The sequence below is a fragment of the Setaria italica genome, chromosome III (genome assembly GCF_000263155.2).
Source record: "Setaria italica strain Yugu1 chromosome III, Setaria_italica_v2.0, whole genome shotgun sequence".
NCBI classification, from domain to species: Eukaryota; Viridiplantae; Streptophyta; class Magnoliopsida; order Poales; family Poaceae; genus Setaria; species Setaria italica.
The window spans coordinates 43779423-43799677 of NC_028452.1; the positions used below are offsets into that span (position 1 = coordinate 43779423).

General features: G+C 46.1%; 1 protein-coding gene across 1 annotated transcript; it reads right to left on the reverse strand.

Moving 5' to 3' along the window:
* Positions 1 to 18852: 18852 nt before the first annotated feature.
* Positions 18853 to 19838, reverse strand: LOC101785892 (protein GOS9). The gene is made up of 3 exons (XM_004962747.3): positions 19726 to 19838; positions 19422 to 19625; positions 18853 to 19339 (listed from the first exon to the last, which is right to left on the reverse strand). The coding sequence occupies exons 1-3, from the start codon at positions 19726 to 19728 to the stop codon at positions 19082 to 19084; spliced, it is 465 nt and encodes a 154-aa protein (XP_004962804.1). The 5' UTR covers positions 19729 to 19838; the 3' UTR covers positions 18853 to 19081.
* Positions 19839 to 20255: the final 417 nt, after the last annotated feature.

Below are 20255 nucleotides of genomic sequence, written 5' to 3' on the forward strand. Positions count from 1 at the left end.
CGACACGATAGCAACGCGGCGCATTCAAGACTCCACGCCAGCGACTCCGCCCTCCGGACCTCCGTACGGCGGAGTAATGGGAACATTGCAGCACAATCCGGATCTCCATGCCTGGCACACCGTGAAGAGTCGACGGATGCGGCGGCAAGCACGGCCCGAGAAACCACGACGCGACGGCGGACATGACCGGCGCTGCAGCGACACTTCAAGGCGGCCATCAAGCCGAGCTCTGCTCGCCTTTAAGCGGGCGACCCAGGGCCGTTGCTTCCGCTGCCTCGCCCCCAACCACCTCGCCTCTGCGTGCCGCGACCCGGTGCGCTGCTTCCGGTGCCGGCGCTTCGGGCACAGAGAGCGTGAGTGCAGAGCAGCGCGGCCGCAACCTCACCGGAGATCTGAGCTCCGGGAGCCTCCCCGCACATCCACACCACTTGCAAAGCCAGGCGACGCTACTCCTGGTCGCCGCCCTCCGCCTCCCAGCACCAGCTCTCCCACGCATCGCCGCCGCCCACCGCCTCACAGCACCAGCTCTCCCACACACCGCCGCGCCTCCAACCGCTGCCCCCGCCACCCACTACAACCAAGTGCCACCGCAACCAAAATGGCCATAGGTGATCCGAACACGCGGCCGGAAGTCGAGACCGTGTTCGTCTCCACAACTTTCCACCTTGAGCACGATGCACGGGACTGGGAAGCCTGCGCGCTTGTCCCGTGGGCATTACACTTGCCCCCAGCCGCCGGTGCCAGGGACATTGCCGCCCTCCTCACCAGAGAACTCCACCTGCGGCCTGGCGACGTCACCGTCACTCTCCACCAGCCTGAGCCGTACCTCATCAAGTTCGAGCAGGCTGAGCACACGGCGGAGGCGCGACGGCGAGGCAGATTCACAGGCGCCGGCATCGACATCTGCCTCCGCACTTGGTGAAGCCTCACCCACGCTCTTGGATTTCGCATCTTCTACAGAGTCCAACTCTGCCTCGACGGAATTCCGTCGCACGCTTGGACACCAGAGATCGTTGAGCGCGTCATCAGCCACAAGTGCGCCCTGCAGCACATCATCACCGATCTCCTTCAACCGGTGGACTCCAGACACATTGAGCTTTGGGCTTGGACAGTCGATCCGAGTGAAATCCCGAAGAAGGTATGGCTCACATTCACTCATAACCCAGCAGCAAGTTCCTCCACCTTCGCAGTCTCGGCCGAGCCCTTGCAGCTGCCATGGCAGCAAGGGACTCGGTATGAAGTCTTCATCCACCTGCCCCTTCTGGAGGATTACTTGGCGGTGGCGCGGGATCTTCAGCAGGCCATCGACAACCCGCAGAGCATCGTCCCCATCAGGCGCCGCTACGAATGGCGCTACGGCCTGGTCGACGGAGCGCCCTCTGATGCAAGATCGCGCTTCCCGGCGGGACGTCCTCGACCGCCGCGTGAGCACTCCACTGCTGACCCAAGCGGGGGACGGCGCGCTCTGGCGGTCGGCCACAAAACAGAGCCTGGCGGCCGAGCTGTGGAGGAAGCAGGGGACGGCGGACGGCGACGCGACACCTCCACCCATCAAGATCAACGCAACAGAGAAGACCGATCTAGGCGTCGGCCGGCACGGCAGCGCTGCGACGACCGGCCATTCACCTGGCCGTCCCGTCGCGGCGGCGATGACGACGACCAAGACGGCGACTACAACCACCCAGGACAGGGGCGCCACGTCGACTCCGACTACTGGGGGTGTGCGGGAGCAATATGCCGTGACCGCACACGCTCCCCCCCAAGGCGCAACTATGCGCCTCCGAGCGGACGGCGCCATGAAGATGACATTCTGAGGCTCACCAACTTAGCTCCATCACAGCTCCAAGCCCTCTTCGCGGCGCAGGCGACAACCCTGAAGAACTACATCCACCGCCAGGTAATCGAGGCACCCCCCTCCACTGACCTCTCCACCTTGGATGCCAGGACGCGCTTCTGGCACGCCGGCGCCGACGAGTACATCCGCAAGGCATGCTGGCTCGCTGACCGGCTCGGCATCGAGGAGGAGGCGCCGGGGGAAAAGGCCTGGTCCGACCCAGTTCCACTGCCACAGGTCTTCAACACGCTTCGCACGGCGTTGCTGCAGGAACCGGTGGCGGCGGCGACGGCGGTCTCTCCGACAGTCGAAGAGGTAAACAGTGCCCTCGATGCGCTGTGCGTTGCGACTGGGGAGGACCAGCAGCTTCAGCAGGCTGCGGCCCAGCAGGGGGGCTCGCCTGGCAAGGCGGCCCAGCAGGGGAGGTCGCCTGGCAAGGCGGCCCAGCAGGGCAGCCCACCTGGCAAGGCGGCCCAGTAGGCGCCGATGGGGATGTCGGAAGCCCCAGCCCACTTCGGCAGCCTATCACCGCCACAACAGGAGCCCACGGGCCCTCGCCTGAGGGATAGCGAAAACCTGGCCATTGTAGCCCAACAACCAAGCAGCGAGCACGACACTGTGGCCCATCAAACAATGCAAGCACCAATCCTCTACCACTGCCGCTCCAGGCCGGCCAACACCATACCACCGAACTGGTCCACGCCTTCTCAGCCACAACCCACTGAGCCGCCGATTACGCCAGCGCCCCAAATTGACGACTTGTTCACAACACCGCCGCCACCAGCTCTACTGCACCCTCCACCGCAACGCACACGTAGAAGCCGCACCTTTGACATGACCAAAGTTCGGCGGAGTGCACACCTAGCTAAAAAACCAGCTATGCCAGCAGTAGAACGCGCGCAGCGAAACCTTTGCAAAAAACTAGGCGTCGGCAATGATGAGATAACGCCAATTGAGCAGGTTTTGCAGGATTTTCTTAACATGTTTCAGGGACCACTGCCGGACTACATTATCACTGCCATGACTGCCCTCTTCGACCTTGACGATGAAGTGGCGGACCAAGCGAATAAGCACTTTTACAGATGGCTGGCGCCGATGTGGGTGAGCTCCAACAGATGGAACATGCGGCTGCATAAGCTCCTGCCGTGGCAACTACGTCCAGCGTCTCTTTACCAGTTTATGCATTGCTACCTTTATGTACCTTATCTGTATGCTCCTCGCCCTGCTGGCTGCGACCTTCGGGGAGGACTTCACCCTAGCCGTGCTGGCTGCGACCTTCGGGCAAAAACCCTGAACTACGAATTATGCCCCGCCCACGACAAACCTAAAACGGAGACGCCTTTTCTCATTACTACTCGACAAGTCGCAATGCCATGGCTGCAGCAACTGCAACACGGCCAACCCAACTTCGTGCGCTACAGACATACCTTCCATGAGTAACAATTTTCAAATAATGAGTTGGAATGTGAGAGGGCTAAACTCTCCTGCAAGATGCCTCACAGTCCGCGAAACCATTGCGGCCACAACATGCCACATTGTATGCCTACAGGAAACAAAATTGCAAAATATCGATGCGGCACTAGCAAATCTACTAGGAGGGCCTCGCTTAGCTAATTTCACATATCAAGCAGCTTCAGGCACAAAAGGCGGCATACTACTACTCTGGGATGACGGAGTTTTTGACCTGCAGGATATTCAAACAAGTCGATTTTTCATCTCCGCAACAGCAATAGTTAAGCACAGTAATGCTCGATTCCAACTCACGACGGTATACGGCCCGGCACGGCACTCAGCTAAGCCTGCCTTCCTACGTCAACTGCGAGCAATGGCGCCTGACGACGCCACTCACTGGTTAATACTGGGCGATTTCAACCTAATATACAGCGCAAGAGACAAGAACAATAACAACTTAAATTGGAGGCTCATGAGGAGCTTCAGGGCAACTCTGAACTTTTGCGGCCTTAAAGAAATTCACCTACAAAACAGGCGTTTCACCTGGAGCAACGCACGACATCAGCCGACGCTAACGCGAATTGACAGAGTTTTCTGTAATGCATCTTGGGATGTACAATTTGATGACCACGTCCTTCACGCCATATCTTCCTCGCACTCAGACCACTGCCCGTTAATACTTGCGCAACAATCGGGACCTCGTAAACCGACTCCATTCAGATTCGAAAACTTTTGGGCACGGTTGCTAGGATTCTACGAAACTGTAAACAAGGAATGGTCAAAGCCGACTACCCATACTGAGCCGTTCCATAGACTGGGCTGCAAATTACATAACACTGCCCGCGCACTAAAGGACATGGGAGTCGAACGCACGTTTCCGACGCTCGCCTAAACTGCATATGGCACAGAAGTCATCCTACGCCTTGATATAGCTGAGGAAACAAGAACGCTCACGGAGCCAGAACACACCATACGGGGCAAACTAAAAAAATGACTTTTGGGATGGGCGGCCATAGAGAAAGCGAGAAAGAAACAGTGCTCTAGGATAACCTACCTACGAGAAGGTGATGCGAATACAAAGTTTTTCCACCTCAAGGCAAATGGGAGGAGACGGAAAAACTTCATCCAGCGACTGAAGAGGGGAAACGAATGGGCCGTGACGCACATACAAAAACAGCAAATAATCCAAAACCACTTCGACAACGTGATGTCCGCTCCTCCTACCCGCACCAGAACCTTTAACTGGGAGCATCTACACTTCCCAGCGGTGGATCTAACCGGACTTGACAACCCTTTTTCAGAGAAGGAAATACAAAATGCAATAGCTGCCCTGCCCAAAGATAAAGCGCCAGGCCCAGATGGCTTCACTAGGTTGTTCTACAAGTCTTGCTGGGATATCATCAAAGGAGACCTCATAGCAGCGGTAAATGCTTTCCACGCCGGGAGATGCAATGACTTAAATTTACTTAACACAGCAGCCATTGTGTTGGTACCCAAAAAAGACGGAGCTGAAAGCATAAACGACTTCAGGCCGATCAGTCTCATACATGCAATAGCCAAGATCATTACCAAAGTCCTGGCCACTAGGCTTCAGCCCTACATGGACAAATTGATCTCGCCAAGCCAGAGTGCCTTCATTAAAGGACGAAGTATCCACGACAATTTCCTGTATGTTCGAAACATGGCGAGAAGGTTCCACAGGCACGGAACGCCGACACTGCTAATGAAACTGGACATCTCAAAGGCTTTCGATTCTGTTCGCTGGGACTATCTGCTTACAACATAGAGGTTTTTCTGCAAGATGGCGTAACTGGATCACGGCATTACTAGTCACATCAACTTCCAAAGTCCTAATCAACGGAATTCCATCAGACGCAATTGTGCATGGGCGAGGACTACGGCAAGGAGACCCCCTCTCTCCATTCCTTTTCATCTTGGCGATAGATCCACTGTACCAACTAATACACACGGCGACAGAAACGAGATTACTTCAAAAACTGGGCGGACGCACGCTGCGCACTAGCATCTCTATGTACGCTGATGACGCTGCTATCTTTGTAAAACCAACAAAGGAAGATGTCACAAATGTGACAAAACTCCTACATTTATTCGGAGAGGCCACAGGACTCCAAACTAATCTACAAAAGACGACAGTGGCTCCCATTAGCTGCAATAATGTAGACCTCGATGAAATCCTATCCGAATGGCCAATCACTCGCACCGGCTTCCCACTAAAATACCTCGGGCTACCACTCGCGATAAGGCGCCTAAGGAAAGTGGACTTCCAACCCCTTATAGACAAAGCAGCTAAGAAACTATCTGGGTGGCAAAATCGCAACATCACACAAGTAGGCCGAATCTGCCTCGCCAAAGCTGTACTCTCTGCGCAACCTTTATATCTACTAACTATATTAAAACCACCATGCGAAGTCCTGGAAGAACTAGACAAAATAAGGAAGAGGTTCATCTGGGCTGGAGACAACCTGCTAACAGGTGGCAAGTGCAAGGTCAACTGGATCAAATCCTGCTTACCAAAGGAAAACGGCGGTCTAGGAGTACTGAACCTCCCAAATTTCGCTAGAGCATTGCGACTCCGATGGCTTTGGCATGAATGGGAGTCCCCGAGGAAAACATGGATTGGAATGGACACCCCATGCGACGACTCTGATCGACGCTTATTCGCGGCTTGCACAGCTATCACAGTGGGGAATGGATGCAAAACAAGCTTCTGGCACGCAGCTTGGGGAAGGGGTACCCGGCCAAAGGACATTGCGCCCAACATATATAAGCTATCTAGGGGGAAGCATAAAACTCTCGCAGAGGCATTACACAACAATAGGTGGGTGACGGATATAAACATCCACGCCGGACTAACAACGCGACACTTACAAGAATTCGTCACACTATGGGGACTAGTAGCGACAGTGAGCCTCCAAGCACAACACGAAGACACAATCCGCTGGAGATTCACGCCAAATGGACAATACTCAACGGCATCAGCATACAAGGCATAGTTCTTCGGATCCACTTATGCACCGCACAGTAAAACAATATGGAAATGCTGGGCACCACCAAAATGCAATTTTTTTGCGTGGCTGATACTACAGGATCGGGTTTGGACAGCGGATCGACTTGCGCGAAGGGGGTGGCCGCACTCGCCATGTTGTCCTCTATGCCGAGTACAACAAGAGACCGCTCACCATCTCCTGACACAATGCAGATACACCAAACGAATATGGAGTCTTGTTACCACTTGGGCCTCGCAACCCAGTTTACACCCTTCGGAATGGCCACCGTCTGCCAATGCTCTTGAGTGGTGGATCAATATGACTACAAGGACAGAAGCTCCTCGGAAAGGAACTTGCTCTATGGGCCTGCTGGTAATATGGGAAGTTTGGAAGGAACGCAACCGAAGAATTTTCGACCATCGAGGGATGGCCGCATCCTCCCTGCAGGCGCAAATCAAAGCGGAAGCAGACACATGGATTTTAGCGGGGGTGAGAGCACTAGCGCAGTTCTTATCCAGAGAGTAATCGTGATAGGAAAAGGAAACCTTGTATCTCTACCGTAAAAATTTGTAACTACCTTCTTTCTCGATGAAATAGGCACTATCCCGTGCCAATTCGTTCAAAAAAAAAATAATCAAACTGACCTATTTAGCTTGTCTGACTTGAGTTGGGTTCTCTTTAGTTTCCTTGGTTGATCAAGGACTCCAAGCATGTACGTACTAAAAAGATTCGAGGACATTGAGCCATCAACGAGAGAAACAAGCGAACATTTTTTTCCTCTTTTTTTTCATTACTGAGATTATATTGTAATGTATGAGTTGTCTCATGTGCTGAGTTGTTCCTGTAGTTTTTTTTATCGAGGTGCTGGAGGTTAGGCATACAAGGTGACATTAGTACACTGAAGTTATACAACAAGTTGCTTCTCCACAATGGAAACTAACAATGAGTTCTCAGTGCACGAGGAGAACAGATTGGCGGCCTGTCACTGGTATAGCTAGAGGTTAGACAACAAAAGGTGATAATAATACTACGAGGTTTTGCTAGCGACATTGATTCTCGAGACCTCCCAGCACATCCGCAAGGACAAAATGCAAACAAAATGATGAAAAACTGTTTGATCACTTATCATAAAGTCTAATGAATATTTGATTTTGATTTTCAATTTATAACAACTAAATTTTTTTAGAAGACTGAATAACTAGATGCCATTGGGACTTTTCTCGCAGCTTCCACTAGTCTAGCTGCCATTGCCACAAGCACTCGTCGTAATCCGTAACAATTTACCATTTCTTAAAAGAACATATAAATTAAGTTGCCAGTGGCAATTTATGTACAAAATTTGGATGTAAAAAATGGCCAAATACAACATCAGGGCTTACTAAAGTATGCTAGTAACCATCCTTAACACCATCTAGATCATCAGAAAAAAAATTAGATTCAGTGGTTACTATTGTCGTCATACAAATTATTGAGTAAATGTTCAATTAATTGAGAAACCTAGCCTTCTTCTTATACACTCGAGCACACTGCAACTAACCTTCCTCTCCAACTCATGTAAATAGATTACCCTCTGCTTAAAATATTTTGTGCTCCAGGGGCTTCTCTGTTCCATGGTCCAGTAGGCAACGACCCATCGTTCCCAGGATCCTGAGACCATTTCCGAGCAGTTAATTAACTAACCATTGTTTTATCATATTTCTGGCGTCTCAGCTCAGTGATCTCCTGCCTCTCGGAGCAGCCACCGCTCATCCTCTCTTTTTCTCCTTCAGGCGGTTCCCATGTTGAGATCGGTCAGGGGTTGTGTGGAAACACAGGCGATCCTTGCCTGCTTGACGGGATCGGGAACCGCAGCTCAATAGAATGATGGTTTTCTTTCTATCCTGATGCCTTGCATTTCAATTTGACAGTCAAAGAATTCACTGCCACTGAACTGTGCGCATGGTTACTGAGAGGAGCATTGGACTCTTTGGCTGTTTTTTTTTTTTGCTGGAACTCTTGAACTTTTCTATGCCTACTCGGACTGGACTGCAAATTATAGCCGAGTTGTCCCATTACGCAACCTACTGCATATTTATTTCCATGATCTGTTAGTTCTAGGGAAATCGGCACCCACGTGAGTATGCGGAGATACTTATGAAGCTTTCAAAATGTCTTACTTTACATATATCATGGAAAAAGGAACATGAAGGTTACGTAACAACGAAAATGGAGAGATATAAATAAAATGAGTTTATTTGAGGGACAGATTTTTTTTATTCTTGTCATTGTGTGCTCAGTTCTCACATTCAATACTTGTCCAACTGTGCACAAACCAAAGTGACAAACCACATCTCCTGAAAACATTGTTAAGGCTTTCATATAGTTCTGCTCAATCTTATTCACTAGTGTGGCTCCCCCACTATCTCTGTGGACAGGCATATCAGACTGCCATCAACCCATACTATCCTCCATTGTGCAGATGGACCACTACGATCGATCATGCTCTCACAGACCTGGATGGCCTTGCAGTTGCAGTGAGACAGTGATGCCAATAATAATTGCTGGCATTGTCCTTGTTAGTTGTGCAAACCATGACCAGCGTGCAGATAATTGAAGTGGCATGTCCTCCTGGAGCTTCAGGCTGTACGGTATCAGAGCTTGTGATCTCAAGGAGTTAATCTTGTTTAGTTTGCTATAATTTGGATGAAAAAAATGTGAACTTTGTAGCACCCAAGTCAGAGCAAACGTTCTTTTAGTAGTATAGTACAATGTCCGTACAGAGAATTTTGGTAGTTCAGCTGAGGACTCAGCAGATTTCATTCCTCCAAGTTTTAGGGAAGTGTTGTAGAAATTGTCAGAAACACCATCCAAATTACTGGGATTCAGTAACCTGGCTATCATCTTGCTGACCTCAAGCGCACCTAAAACTACAACCAAACTTCGCCCCGATGGTGAATTGTGATGGATGTTGCCAAGGCAATTTTTTAGCAACGGCTTGACTCAGCTAGCGGGCAAGTCGGGCATGACATGGAAACACCGGGTATGCTTGTGAACTTGTCTGCGTCGGTATGAGGACTCCATGCATGAAAATGATCTTGATGGAGATTGACCTTGGGGTTCTTTTGTTCTTGATGCCTCCCATTTCTGTTTCATTATATTGAATGAGTATTCAAAGAATTCTCTGCCACCAACTTTTATCATAACTAGTCATCAACCCATGCATTCGCACGGGCAAGATATACTCTATATTTGTTGAGATTAGAAGACATCTAAGTAATGACTTGATGATAAAAGTTTATAATATTAATTAGACTGAAAATTTCTAGGTTCGCAAGCCCAATAAACAGGTTGAATATTACACTGTTGTTTTAAACAATTATGTTATACGTACACTTTGCACTGTTTAAAAGCTGCTTATAGTTATATTTCGAAATCACCATCCATGCAATAGGAAAATCTTAATTAACGTTTGCGGCTTGACAATATAATAGCTCCACTTAATTTCTCTAGTTTCTTGATCAAAGTAGCCAAAGAAACAACATTATTAGTTGAGGCATAACCTTGTCTTTCTTTGATTAAAAATCAGGTATAGCTGCCTCCAGAGTAGAAACAAAAGAAAAGAAAATACATCTTAATCTGCATGAGTGGATGGTTGCTAGAACTGTAACTATTTACCTCCCATAATCTGTAGTAAGGTCATGCATTCTTGTACACAGCATTTGTTGGTCTAGCTAGTACATTCTTGTACCGGACGGCCTTTAGTACAACACATGTATCACCTCTCTTTGATGATTCCAGTATGTCAGCACTTGTAATGCAAGAAGCATAGAGTACCCATAATGCTACTCCTTGCAACGATGATTCATGTATCTCAGCGTCCACATTCGACACACCAGGGCCAAAGCACCTGTTGACGGCGGGGATATAGGTGTGCCCAGCCTGTCATACTCATGATTCCGTCGCCTATGAATTGAGCTATTGGTGTTCTTCAATTTCCTTCTCGGTGTTCAAATGCATCATAAAACTTTCTTTAGTGCGTGATCAATAATTGTGCAAAAACAGCCTAGGGCAGAGTATCCTTGAGCAGCTTGTCGTCGTAACTCCACCATGGTAGCTAGCCAGACAGAACATTGCAGAGGCCCTGCAACCATCCCCGTGGCAACGTAGAACCGACACAGCGGGCACGGGTTGTATAACGCCACAGCCATTGAGCCATACGTCAGTGCACATGCAATTTGCGCTGCGTTACCATCTCTCAGTTCCATTGTAAACAAAACATCAACAATGCAGGGCAAGCAACGTTATGAAAATAGACAGCATGTATGGCACAATCATTGAGTATCCTGCTAATACTGCGCTGTTCTTCTTTAGTCTGTTGAATCAACAGCATCATCGATCGAGGTGAAGCACAGTATGGCACGGAGGTGGCGGGTGACGGCGTGAACACCCTGCAAAACACATGAACATGAGCTCGATTCCCTTCTCTCTCCTCTGTTTCTTGTCAGCAGCCGATCGCCGTCGCCGGCAGCGCAACACACAAGGACCAGCCGAAGATTATTCCTGGAGTGGCAGCGCAAACAGCAGGGATGATCATTGGCGTCGTCTGTGTTCTCGACGACGGCGAAGACATGGATTCCGTCTGTGACGAAACCTACGGCTCTAGGGCATCTCACCTTTTGTCAACAATAATGAGACATGTATAATTACCCTAGCCGAATCAAGAAGGACATGGACGTACATGCATGCAGCTATATTTGTTTCCTCGGGTAACCACAGCAACCGTCACATGCATGCGGCCATTTTTGTTTCCTTTTGTAACCACGTGGGGGGTTTTCTACTTTAATCCCAGCCGTTAAAACATTGGCCCCTGATAGATCAATGGTTAGATATTTTTCTTTAACTGTTCTCGTTTGAGCTCTTGAGTGTTTCAGTATACCTGCTTAGAGCAAGCTGCGAATTTATAGCTGACCTAGATGGACACGTGAGAGTTACATGCAGTCTGCTTCCACGTGAGTACTCGGAGGGTATTGCGGTGAAACTCACCTATCTTCAGTTAAAATTAGCCTCGAAATTTTGGTTAAATCTTTAAAAATGTTTGAAGGAATCATACAACAGCCAAAAGATACAAAGTATAAATTATCTTATTCTTGTTTTGTTAAAATGTTGCACTGTATGTGAAGAAACAAAAGAGTACACTGCTTTTAGTAAGCATAAATCTCTAATACAAAACACTTGACCAAATCGGCTCATCCATGTCAGTCATTTAAAACAAACTCTATGGTGGCACGGATGAGTCATCCGTGCTGGCTTGTAAACGAGCTAGCACGGACCGTAAAGGATTATCCGTGCCGACTCTAGAGTGAATACCTTAGGATTATCCGGACTGACTCTAATTAAGAGCCGCCATGATATCTTCCCGGTATTTGCACTGCATTTAGGTTGTATTAGAAAATTTATAAAAAAATTATTCAGATCTAGCTGGACACAAACTTTATACGAAAATTTGTAGGTTCCGATAAGATATAAAACTTTATATTTTTAAAATTATATAAACGCCCAAATACTGGATCAAAATTTCAGACATTAAGGGTGGAAAGGAACATAACCTATTAGATTCAGTAACAATATATAGGTGGGAGGCAATGAGGGATCACGAGACGGAGGGGTCGTGAGTTAGAAGGCTAGATACAGCTACATTTGTAATTGTGTTGGCACATACACTACGAGTATATGTGTCGCCTATGTTGTGGGTTGGATAACCAGCAGGGATGAGTACGTATTTCAACATTGCTTTAGGGACATATTTCTTCATTCTCTGTTCTGGAGAGATATAATGAATGCCATTGGTGCAATCAACTGCAACTGACATGATGTCGATGATAGATGTACCCGGACCTCTTCCAGATGGCTCAGTTCAAGGAATGCATGTGCATCTACCCCCTGCTGAAACAATCCGCCTCTCATAAGCCTAATTCTTCTGATGAAGAATATATACAAAAATGAATAACGTTAATACCAGCCAAAAAAGATAATCCTTTATTCTATAAGCTAAGCCATAATGAAGAGAATTGTTGTTAAGCAAGTAGCTCAATACCAGTTTACTTCTGATTTTCCGAATTTCTTCCATTCCTATAGGATCTGTGAACAGCGCATCAGCGTCAAACTATATTTTTGCTCAAAACCCTAGCCAGCTTATCACTCTTTTAGTACTTAGTTTCATGACTGCCCACCAGAGGTCCATGATTTATTAAGACAAACCAAATGTGTATATCACGATCTAAAGTCGTCGGTTGCAGATATGATTTTATATATCTGCATTTTCTCGGATATGGCTTAATAAGGATTAAAAACATAATAACAAATGCACTTCAAGTCTGTTAGAATATAAACAAATTAAGGAGACTGAAAATATGTCACATTATAAGTCCCTACTACATATATTCCTCTGGGAGTCTTTCTTCACGCAGACCACGTCACTCCTGTTTATTTGTGCACATCTTTTTCACGAACATATCTGGACACGGATTTCACTAAAACGGAGAAGAGAGTATAACAAACAATACTATGCCACCTGTATTTTGTAACAAAGCTCTACGTTATCGATACAAGCTCATAAGAAAGCTTGTCCACATATGTTCCCTCGTCAAGTTTGTCTGTACTGTTGCTTACTTGCCGGTCTTGACAGCTTCCATGACTATATTATATGTGACTGGCAGTTTCTAGCGGAAAGCCAGCAGCTGGACTATTGAGCTGAAAAGTTCAATACTGTGACTCTACATATTCGGATGTAGTTTTATAGGAAATTTTGCGTGTTTACGCAGTTGGCTTTTCCTATTATAGGAAATTTTGCGTGTTCCTTGTGAAGGTTAAATAGAGAGATCGAGTTGCATTTTCCACATTTATTAACCAGCTCGTCCGTTCACACAAACGGAAAAAGAAAATTTCCTTTTTGTCAACTTTCGTGATGCTTGCACAGAAGCACAACTATGAGCAAGGCCACAAACAAAATTGCTGACTGTAGTACAGGGTAAGGCCACAGCTGCTACTTCACAACCGAGCATGTCTTGAAGATGATAGGTCTGCTGCGCTTGATCAAGCTGTTGAGGGGGACTCCCTGGTGCTGGCGAGGTTGGCCATCTTTGATGGCTACATCCACATTGTCATTGTCGGCTCTGTCAGTGAGCTACCTGGAGGGAAGCCAACTGCGTAAACAAGGCACATTGTGCTACTTTGATTCTCGAAACCTCCCACTCCCTCCCTCCCTCCCTCTTTCCCTCTTTCTCCGATCCTACAGTGTCATGGTCATTTGCAGTTGTATATGTATACAGAGCTTTTTGGTACTCCATGGACTACCGATATTATCAAAGATTTGCAATATTCTGAATTTTATATATTTTTCACGACTCTATACATGCCAAAAGTTGAACCTCCTTTGGGTCATTATAAACGGCGGGGCTCGTTACTCATCATGTGACTCTCCATGCATCTGTAAATCGAAATAGTGAATAGTGTAGTTTTGTGCTAACATCATTGGAACAAAAACGACAGGATATATATCCCAATTAATATTAGCGTTGGTGTCTCCTTTCATCACCATGGAAAGCTATTGAATTTTCGTTATTTTTTCAAGTATATTCAAAATAAATCTCATTACATTATTTTCACATGATCACTTTGTTTACTCCAATAACAAAGCCAACCACCTGGCTAACTTCCATACTGTCGAAGAAAACAGATAATCTGTAGACTAAAAGGATTGGTAAAAAAGGAAATTGCGCTACCAGTTTTTTTGTAACCGGAAATGTTTTGGTGAAATAAAATATTGAAGCTCGCACAGGGGCTCGTTGGTCATGGAGACAAATCTATCCTATGATCTAATTTGCACAGGGGCGGCGTCACATATACACCACCGTGAGAAAAGATTCACTTAATACTTGCGTTTTGACCGTATAAACCCATTTGCAGGGGCGGAGCTTCGTTGGGGCCAAGGTGGGCCACGCCCCCCCCCCCCCCCCCCCTCATTTGTGTAATCTTCCACTGGATGCTACAGTGTTTAGGCATACTTTTGCTAATAAAACATAGCTAAATGGTCACCCCTGGACTCCTTAATCTGTATGGCCCCCTCTAAAGTTTCCGCCAAGCTCACTGCCCATTTTGGTCTTCCACTAGATGCAAGCCACGCTACTGTATCATACATTCTCCTGATGTCTTCCATGCAAAACGGCGAAAACAAATCACGAGAACTAAATGCAACGTGACTTGAAGTATGGCACCTCAGATTGCATCAGACTCTGACCCTCTGCTCCATTCAATTTGAGAAACAAGGTATACATATAGAGGTAACCCCAGCAGAAGTTTTTTTTTTGAGGAATCAGGAGGGCTTTCCCCTACTGTATATATATTAATAATAAAGAAAACGAGATACAATTACAGGGCTAACAAAATCAAGAAACAAAAAAGGAAACAAAAAGGTGTTGTGGTGCATGCAAATCTGCAGGTAGCTATTGCATGCTTCAGACTTAATTGGACACGCATGGCCTACCTGTACTTGTCCTCCTAGATGTAATAGTCCTACACTGGAACCTACAACTTCATATTTAATTTCATCATAAGTTAAACATTTTGGTCCCTACACAACATAACACGATTACCGCTATATTAACCACAGTTGAGGTACTACTTTCCATCCGTAATATATATGCCGGCTGTAGTTAGAGCCGGTACAGATGGTTGTATCAGTACCAGTTCTAACAGTCACATCCAACATAAGATTTGATTTAAGTACTGATGGCTTGAATCCATATAGAAATATGAGCAATAGTTATAACACTTGCCTTATGACTCTATATATGTAGCTACAACCTTCCTCCTGGCTATGCACAAAGTGAAAGTTTAAGTGCTTATCCAAGGCCCAAAGCAATTAGGTAATGACATTGATATGTACCTGAAACCATTGGTTTAAGATCTATTCTTGTTATGTAAAAAAAGGAGGGGTAAGCATGTGGCATGCATATCAACAGGACTAATTTAACCTCTAAGCATTGCTTTTCGTAACTATCAATGATTGGCCTACACTTAGTTACGTGTCGGGATAGTCAAGCAAGGATACAGGGCTTGCACCCAATGTTGGGCCATCGTCGATTTCTTGTTCCCAACCACCCATTAAGAAAGAAAAGTAAGTATTTATCTATGTCCGTAGACCACAATATAAAGCCTACGCATTGTAATGGGACACATGTATTTTCTATGGTAAAGGATCTAAAGTAGAATTTGGAATGGGACCTGATAGCCAATCTATGTTGAGTTAAAATGGAAAAGCACCCATGTGGAAGAAGAAGTTGATATCTTGGGTCGTTATTGTGAAGTCTTAGAGGTCCGCAACGTAATTGACGTGATGTACCCCATGAAGAATCTTTGGATGAAACTGCTAGGTCTCCTATGTACATATGGAAATGCAAATGATACACTGAAAGCAGTACATGACCTAAAATGTACGAAACAATGAGATGCCCTACATCTAGAAAAAATAGAGAAAGAACAATGTAACTTACGTCCTACACTACATTATCTGCAAGGAAGAGAAAGAAATTATCTGCAAGGAAGAGAAAGAAAGCATGTTTGAAAACTTGAACAGTCTGTCCGGCTACTCCTCCAGTATAAAGAGACTAATAAATATGATAAGGAAGAATCATACACATAAAGCCTAATAATTGTTATGCGCTAATGGCACAATTGCTTCTAGTTAAACTAGTATTCTACCTGATATTGTGAACAATTTCACATAAGTTAATCAATTCAGACAATCTAACAAGGCTACATAATGATGTAGTCCAATGTCTAGTTAGCCTCGAGACAATCTTTCCTCCATCCTTCTCCAATATTATGATGCATCTCCTCATTAACCTTGTCAAAGACATTAATATTGTTGATCCTATACTCATACACAATATATTTACTTTTGAGAGGTTCGTAACAATTCTAAAAAAGTATGATCGTATTCATTCTCGTCCAGAATGATGCATCACGGAAGGTTATAGAATAGAGGAGGTCATTTGACTTTGGATTGACAATGTTGATGAACTTAGACCGATTAGGTTCCTGTGTCACGCCACGAGGGAAGACTAATTGGAAAGGACACAGTAGGAATGAAAACCATAGTGTGTACCGACTATATTTCATCCAGTAAAGCACATTTCACAATTTCTCAACAACCACAGTTGGCGTGGCTCCTTAATTATATCAAGGAGCACAAGAAGATTCCATACTTCAAATACCCAAGGAAGTTCGAGGTCTGGATTTACACGCAGTGACATAATAATTTTGACGCTTTGTTGCGACGTAGCATCCCAAAATTAAATAAAATCTGGAATGTTGACCATATATGACCAAAGGTTGACCTTTAAAACCATAACTCGGATGAACAATTGGAGACCGTTCATGTTTGGGTATTGGGTGAATTTGTGGCAAGCAGATCAATCTAGACCGTTGGATGTGGCTTAGGGTTCCTGTTCCCTCGACATCAAACCAGCGCCGTCACCTCCTATTCCTGTCGTCGTCCCCATCTTTTTCCGCCGCCACCTCTGGTCTTCCCTTCCCCGTGCGGCTGGTGTCCTGATCTCCCACGGCCGTTCCCGGCGAGCTCGCTGCTGCGTCCAGCTGTAGGGCTGTTGTAAGTCGTCTTGGTCGATTTCCTTTTCCCTCTGCTTCCAGCCACTACGATTGATGTCTCCTGCTGCTGTGCGTGCTTGCTGTGCCATCAGCCTCCAGTTGTTGTTTGCGTGCGTGCTGATGTGCTGACCTGCTGCAGCTGTTTGCATGTTGGGAGGGAGAATCAAGGTGTAGGATAGCGCAGGAAGGTTAAGATTTCCCCAATCTCATCTGAACCCTTGGTAAATTGCTGAGATTGAGCCAAGGTATCAATTTCCGATCAGTACATAGCTAAAAAGAATTTTGTAAGATTCAATTTATTGGCTGTTCGAGTTATGTCGTATGAATTGATTTCTTCTGTGAATTTCTACAACCAATTGATGAGGAATCTCAACCTTGTCCAATAACAAAAGTTTTAGGTTTTATTGTTATCTTTCCAATGGCGTTGGTTTCACTCGAATATGATTAGCGATCTAGGAGTTGCCCAAAACACTGCTGCTGTCTTGATCACTTGTGAAAAGTTTCGCTCAGAGATCTGTTCCTGAGCTTTCGACTTAGTTATAGTCAGAATTCGTCCAGCTTGTCTGTAGAAAAGTTGTTGGAAATTTTGTGCAGATATCCAAAATGCATTTATTTGCTGCCTTTGGTTAAGTGGATCAAAAGATATGGTTGAACAACACAGTAATTTAATCAAATTTCCAGAATTTGTGAGAAACGCTCATTTGGGGTTTGGGCAAGCGATCTCTTCGAGAATTTAGACTTGTGATTGATTTGGACTAGTTCCTAGATGTTGTTTTGTCCGACAGGTTCGGGGAGTTCTAGAGTCGAGCGTGAGACGCCGAGTTCTCGTCAAGGTTAAGGCAAGTGTGTGATGAACTTGTGTAATTATAAACTTGCTTGTTGGATGTTTTGTTGTGCCTTTCGACTATGTTGTTCCATGTTCATGTTCATGCTATTCAAGCTTCATGATTCAAGTTTTGAGTTATTCCTTTACATTCCATTCATGTTCCTGTGGATCCGGATGTGCAGTTTGGTTCTAATATTCCCGTAAATGCTGGCCTCACTTGCTCGGCTTTACTGGTAAATGCTAAGGATGTACTGCGGTGGTCACATACTTGGCATTCCACCAAGCTAGATTCAGAATTTCATATGCTTGTGCACTACAAATTGACGTTGTGGTTGTTCTCAATTAGAGGAAAATGCTCCTGTCAAATATCATAAATGTACTGCGGTGGTCATTCTAGTAAAAGCTTGCACGAATCCTAATGGCCGTAAACAATTAATTTTTTTAATTATTAGAAACTACCCGTGAACCCTTGCATTTGCACGGGCTAGTTTGTAACAGGGAGGTGGCATGAAAGGTGAATTAATTGTAAATATCTAAGATTATAATGGCCAGTATAGAGCATGCCCATGCACATATTCAAGCAAAGTTGTAGTCTTGCTATTCAGGCTGTCGCCGGCTCTACTCCTAGGCATGCCCATGCACACAGTCTTGCTCTGGGCATGTCTTCGACGCGTTCCTTATGTAAAAATTGTCCTAGACACATTGTCGCTTTTCCGTTCCACCATTACTGCAGGCCTGCAACATCGGGCCTTCATTAATTCAAGCCATTCTGATGGGGTGGGTTGGCCATGTATGTACAGTTCCATGTCACAAGGTTTAGAACTGTGAGGCAAATAATCACTCGTTTGGTTTTAATGATTATTTTTAATTCACATTATGTGGCCTATTCTAGATGATTATTTATATGTCATATATAAAGCTTTTTCATCGTATGGACTATGGAGATACACAACCACTTGCTTACATCACGTGCATGGTAACAAGCGCACATGCATGCTAGCTTTGTACTGCATTCTTGGAAAACTTTTGAGGGGTACCTATATTCACAGCACTTCGTATATAGCTAATAGAATATAACATGCATGTAACACCAATGTAATCTCCACATTTATTCGAATGAAAATAAATGGTTTATTCATACACGGAAACTAGGCTCCAACAACTGAACCTGTGCAGGCACACATCATAGACACCAGCATACAGGCTGGGTGTATAGCTGCGATGCACACACAAATCCCAATTTATTTTTGCACGCACACACAAACACTGAACGCCGAAACCAGTAGGTTCATGATTTCGCCAAACACAGGACAATCAGAACGGCTTGATGTAGAAACCGATGGCCGTGACATAGCCCTTGTTGCAATGGGAGAAGAAGCCAACGATGCTACCATTGTTCGTGACGGGGATGTCGAACGACTTGGGCTCCTTGATCGACTTACTGAGCCCAAACGGTCCGTAGGTACGCAGGTTGGTGACGATGGTGAAGTTGGCTATGCCATCGCTTCCGTAACCGTAAAATCCGTACAACCCGTGAACTTCCTTCACGAACTCATAAGGCTCAAGGGTAATCTGTGCGCAACACAGACCTCAAACGTCACCAAATCGGAAGGATGTGGATGCAGATTGAAGCAAAATAAAGCTTAGAGCTTACAGTGGTAGAGTTCCCGCCATTGCCGCCCCATTGGCCTGTGGTGTGCTCCAGCCCATTGGAGTCCTTGTAGGTGAAGGCAACGGCGTCCACTACATTTCCATGGCGGATTGTGATGCTCTGAAGGCGCTGAGGCGCTACGGTGATGTCACGGTCGCCCTCCGCAAAGGAGGTGCTGCCAAACGGCCCAATCTTTACCACGGAGTTCTGCAACAACAAAAAGCTAGCTCTATGAGTACTCGAGAAAGCAAGTAGAACTACTACATTTTGTCTCAGTTTTCAGCATGAGAGTAAGAGGATAGATGACCATTTCGGTGCAGTGCTGCAAATGCTAGGGACTAGACTAGTTTGCTGCGAGATTGGACACTTAGCCTGATGAATGGTATGGAACGGACTTCTCTATTTATAGCATGGTCTGCATGCGTGAAATGATTTGGCACCAACTGTCTATGTTATTTTATTTGACTGGAGCTAATACTTTGAGCATGTGGAAAGAATGGAAGCATAAAGACAAACCACGGTCGTCGCATTGCGTCCACGGTCCTCGTGTGTCACACGGGCAGAGGAGCATCGAGCTTTGCATGCATGCATCGGTGTGGTGTGTTTCTCACGCTGCTTTCACCATCAACAACTACTCAGCACCGTTTGCGTTGTCCTAAAGTCTACCATGGCAAGTAATATCTTCAAGGACATGAATTTGTGGCCTGGCAGAGATCCACAAGGAGACCCACAGCAACGCGTGCGAGATCCAGCCTCTCACTGGATCATTGTGCGGCAACACGGGATCCGGTGGGCCGCGCCCACGAACACTGCCATCACGGCCCAAAGCGAACTTGC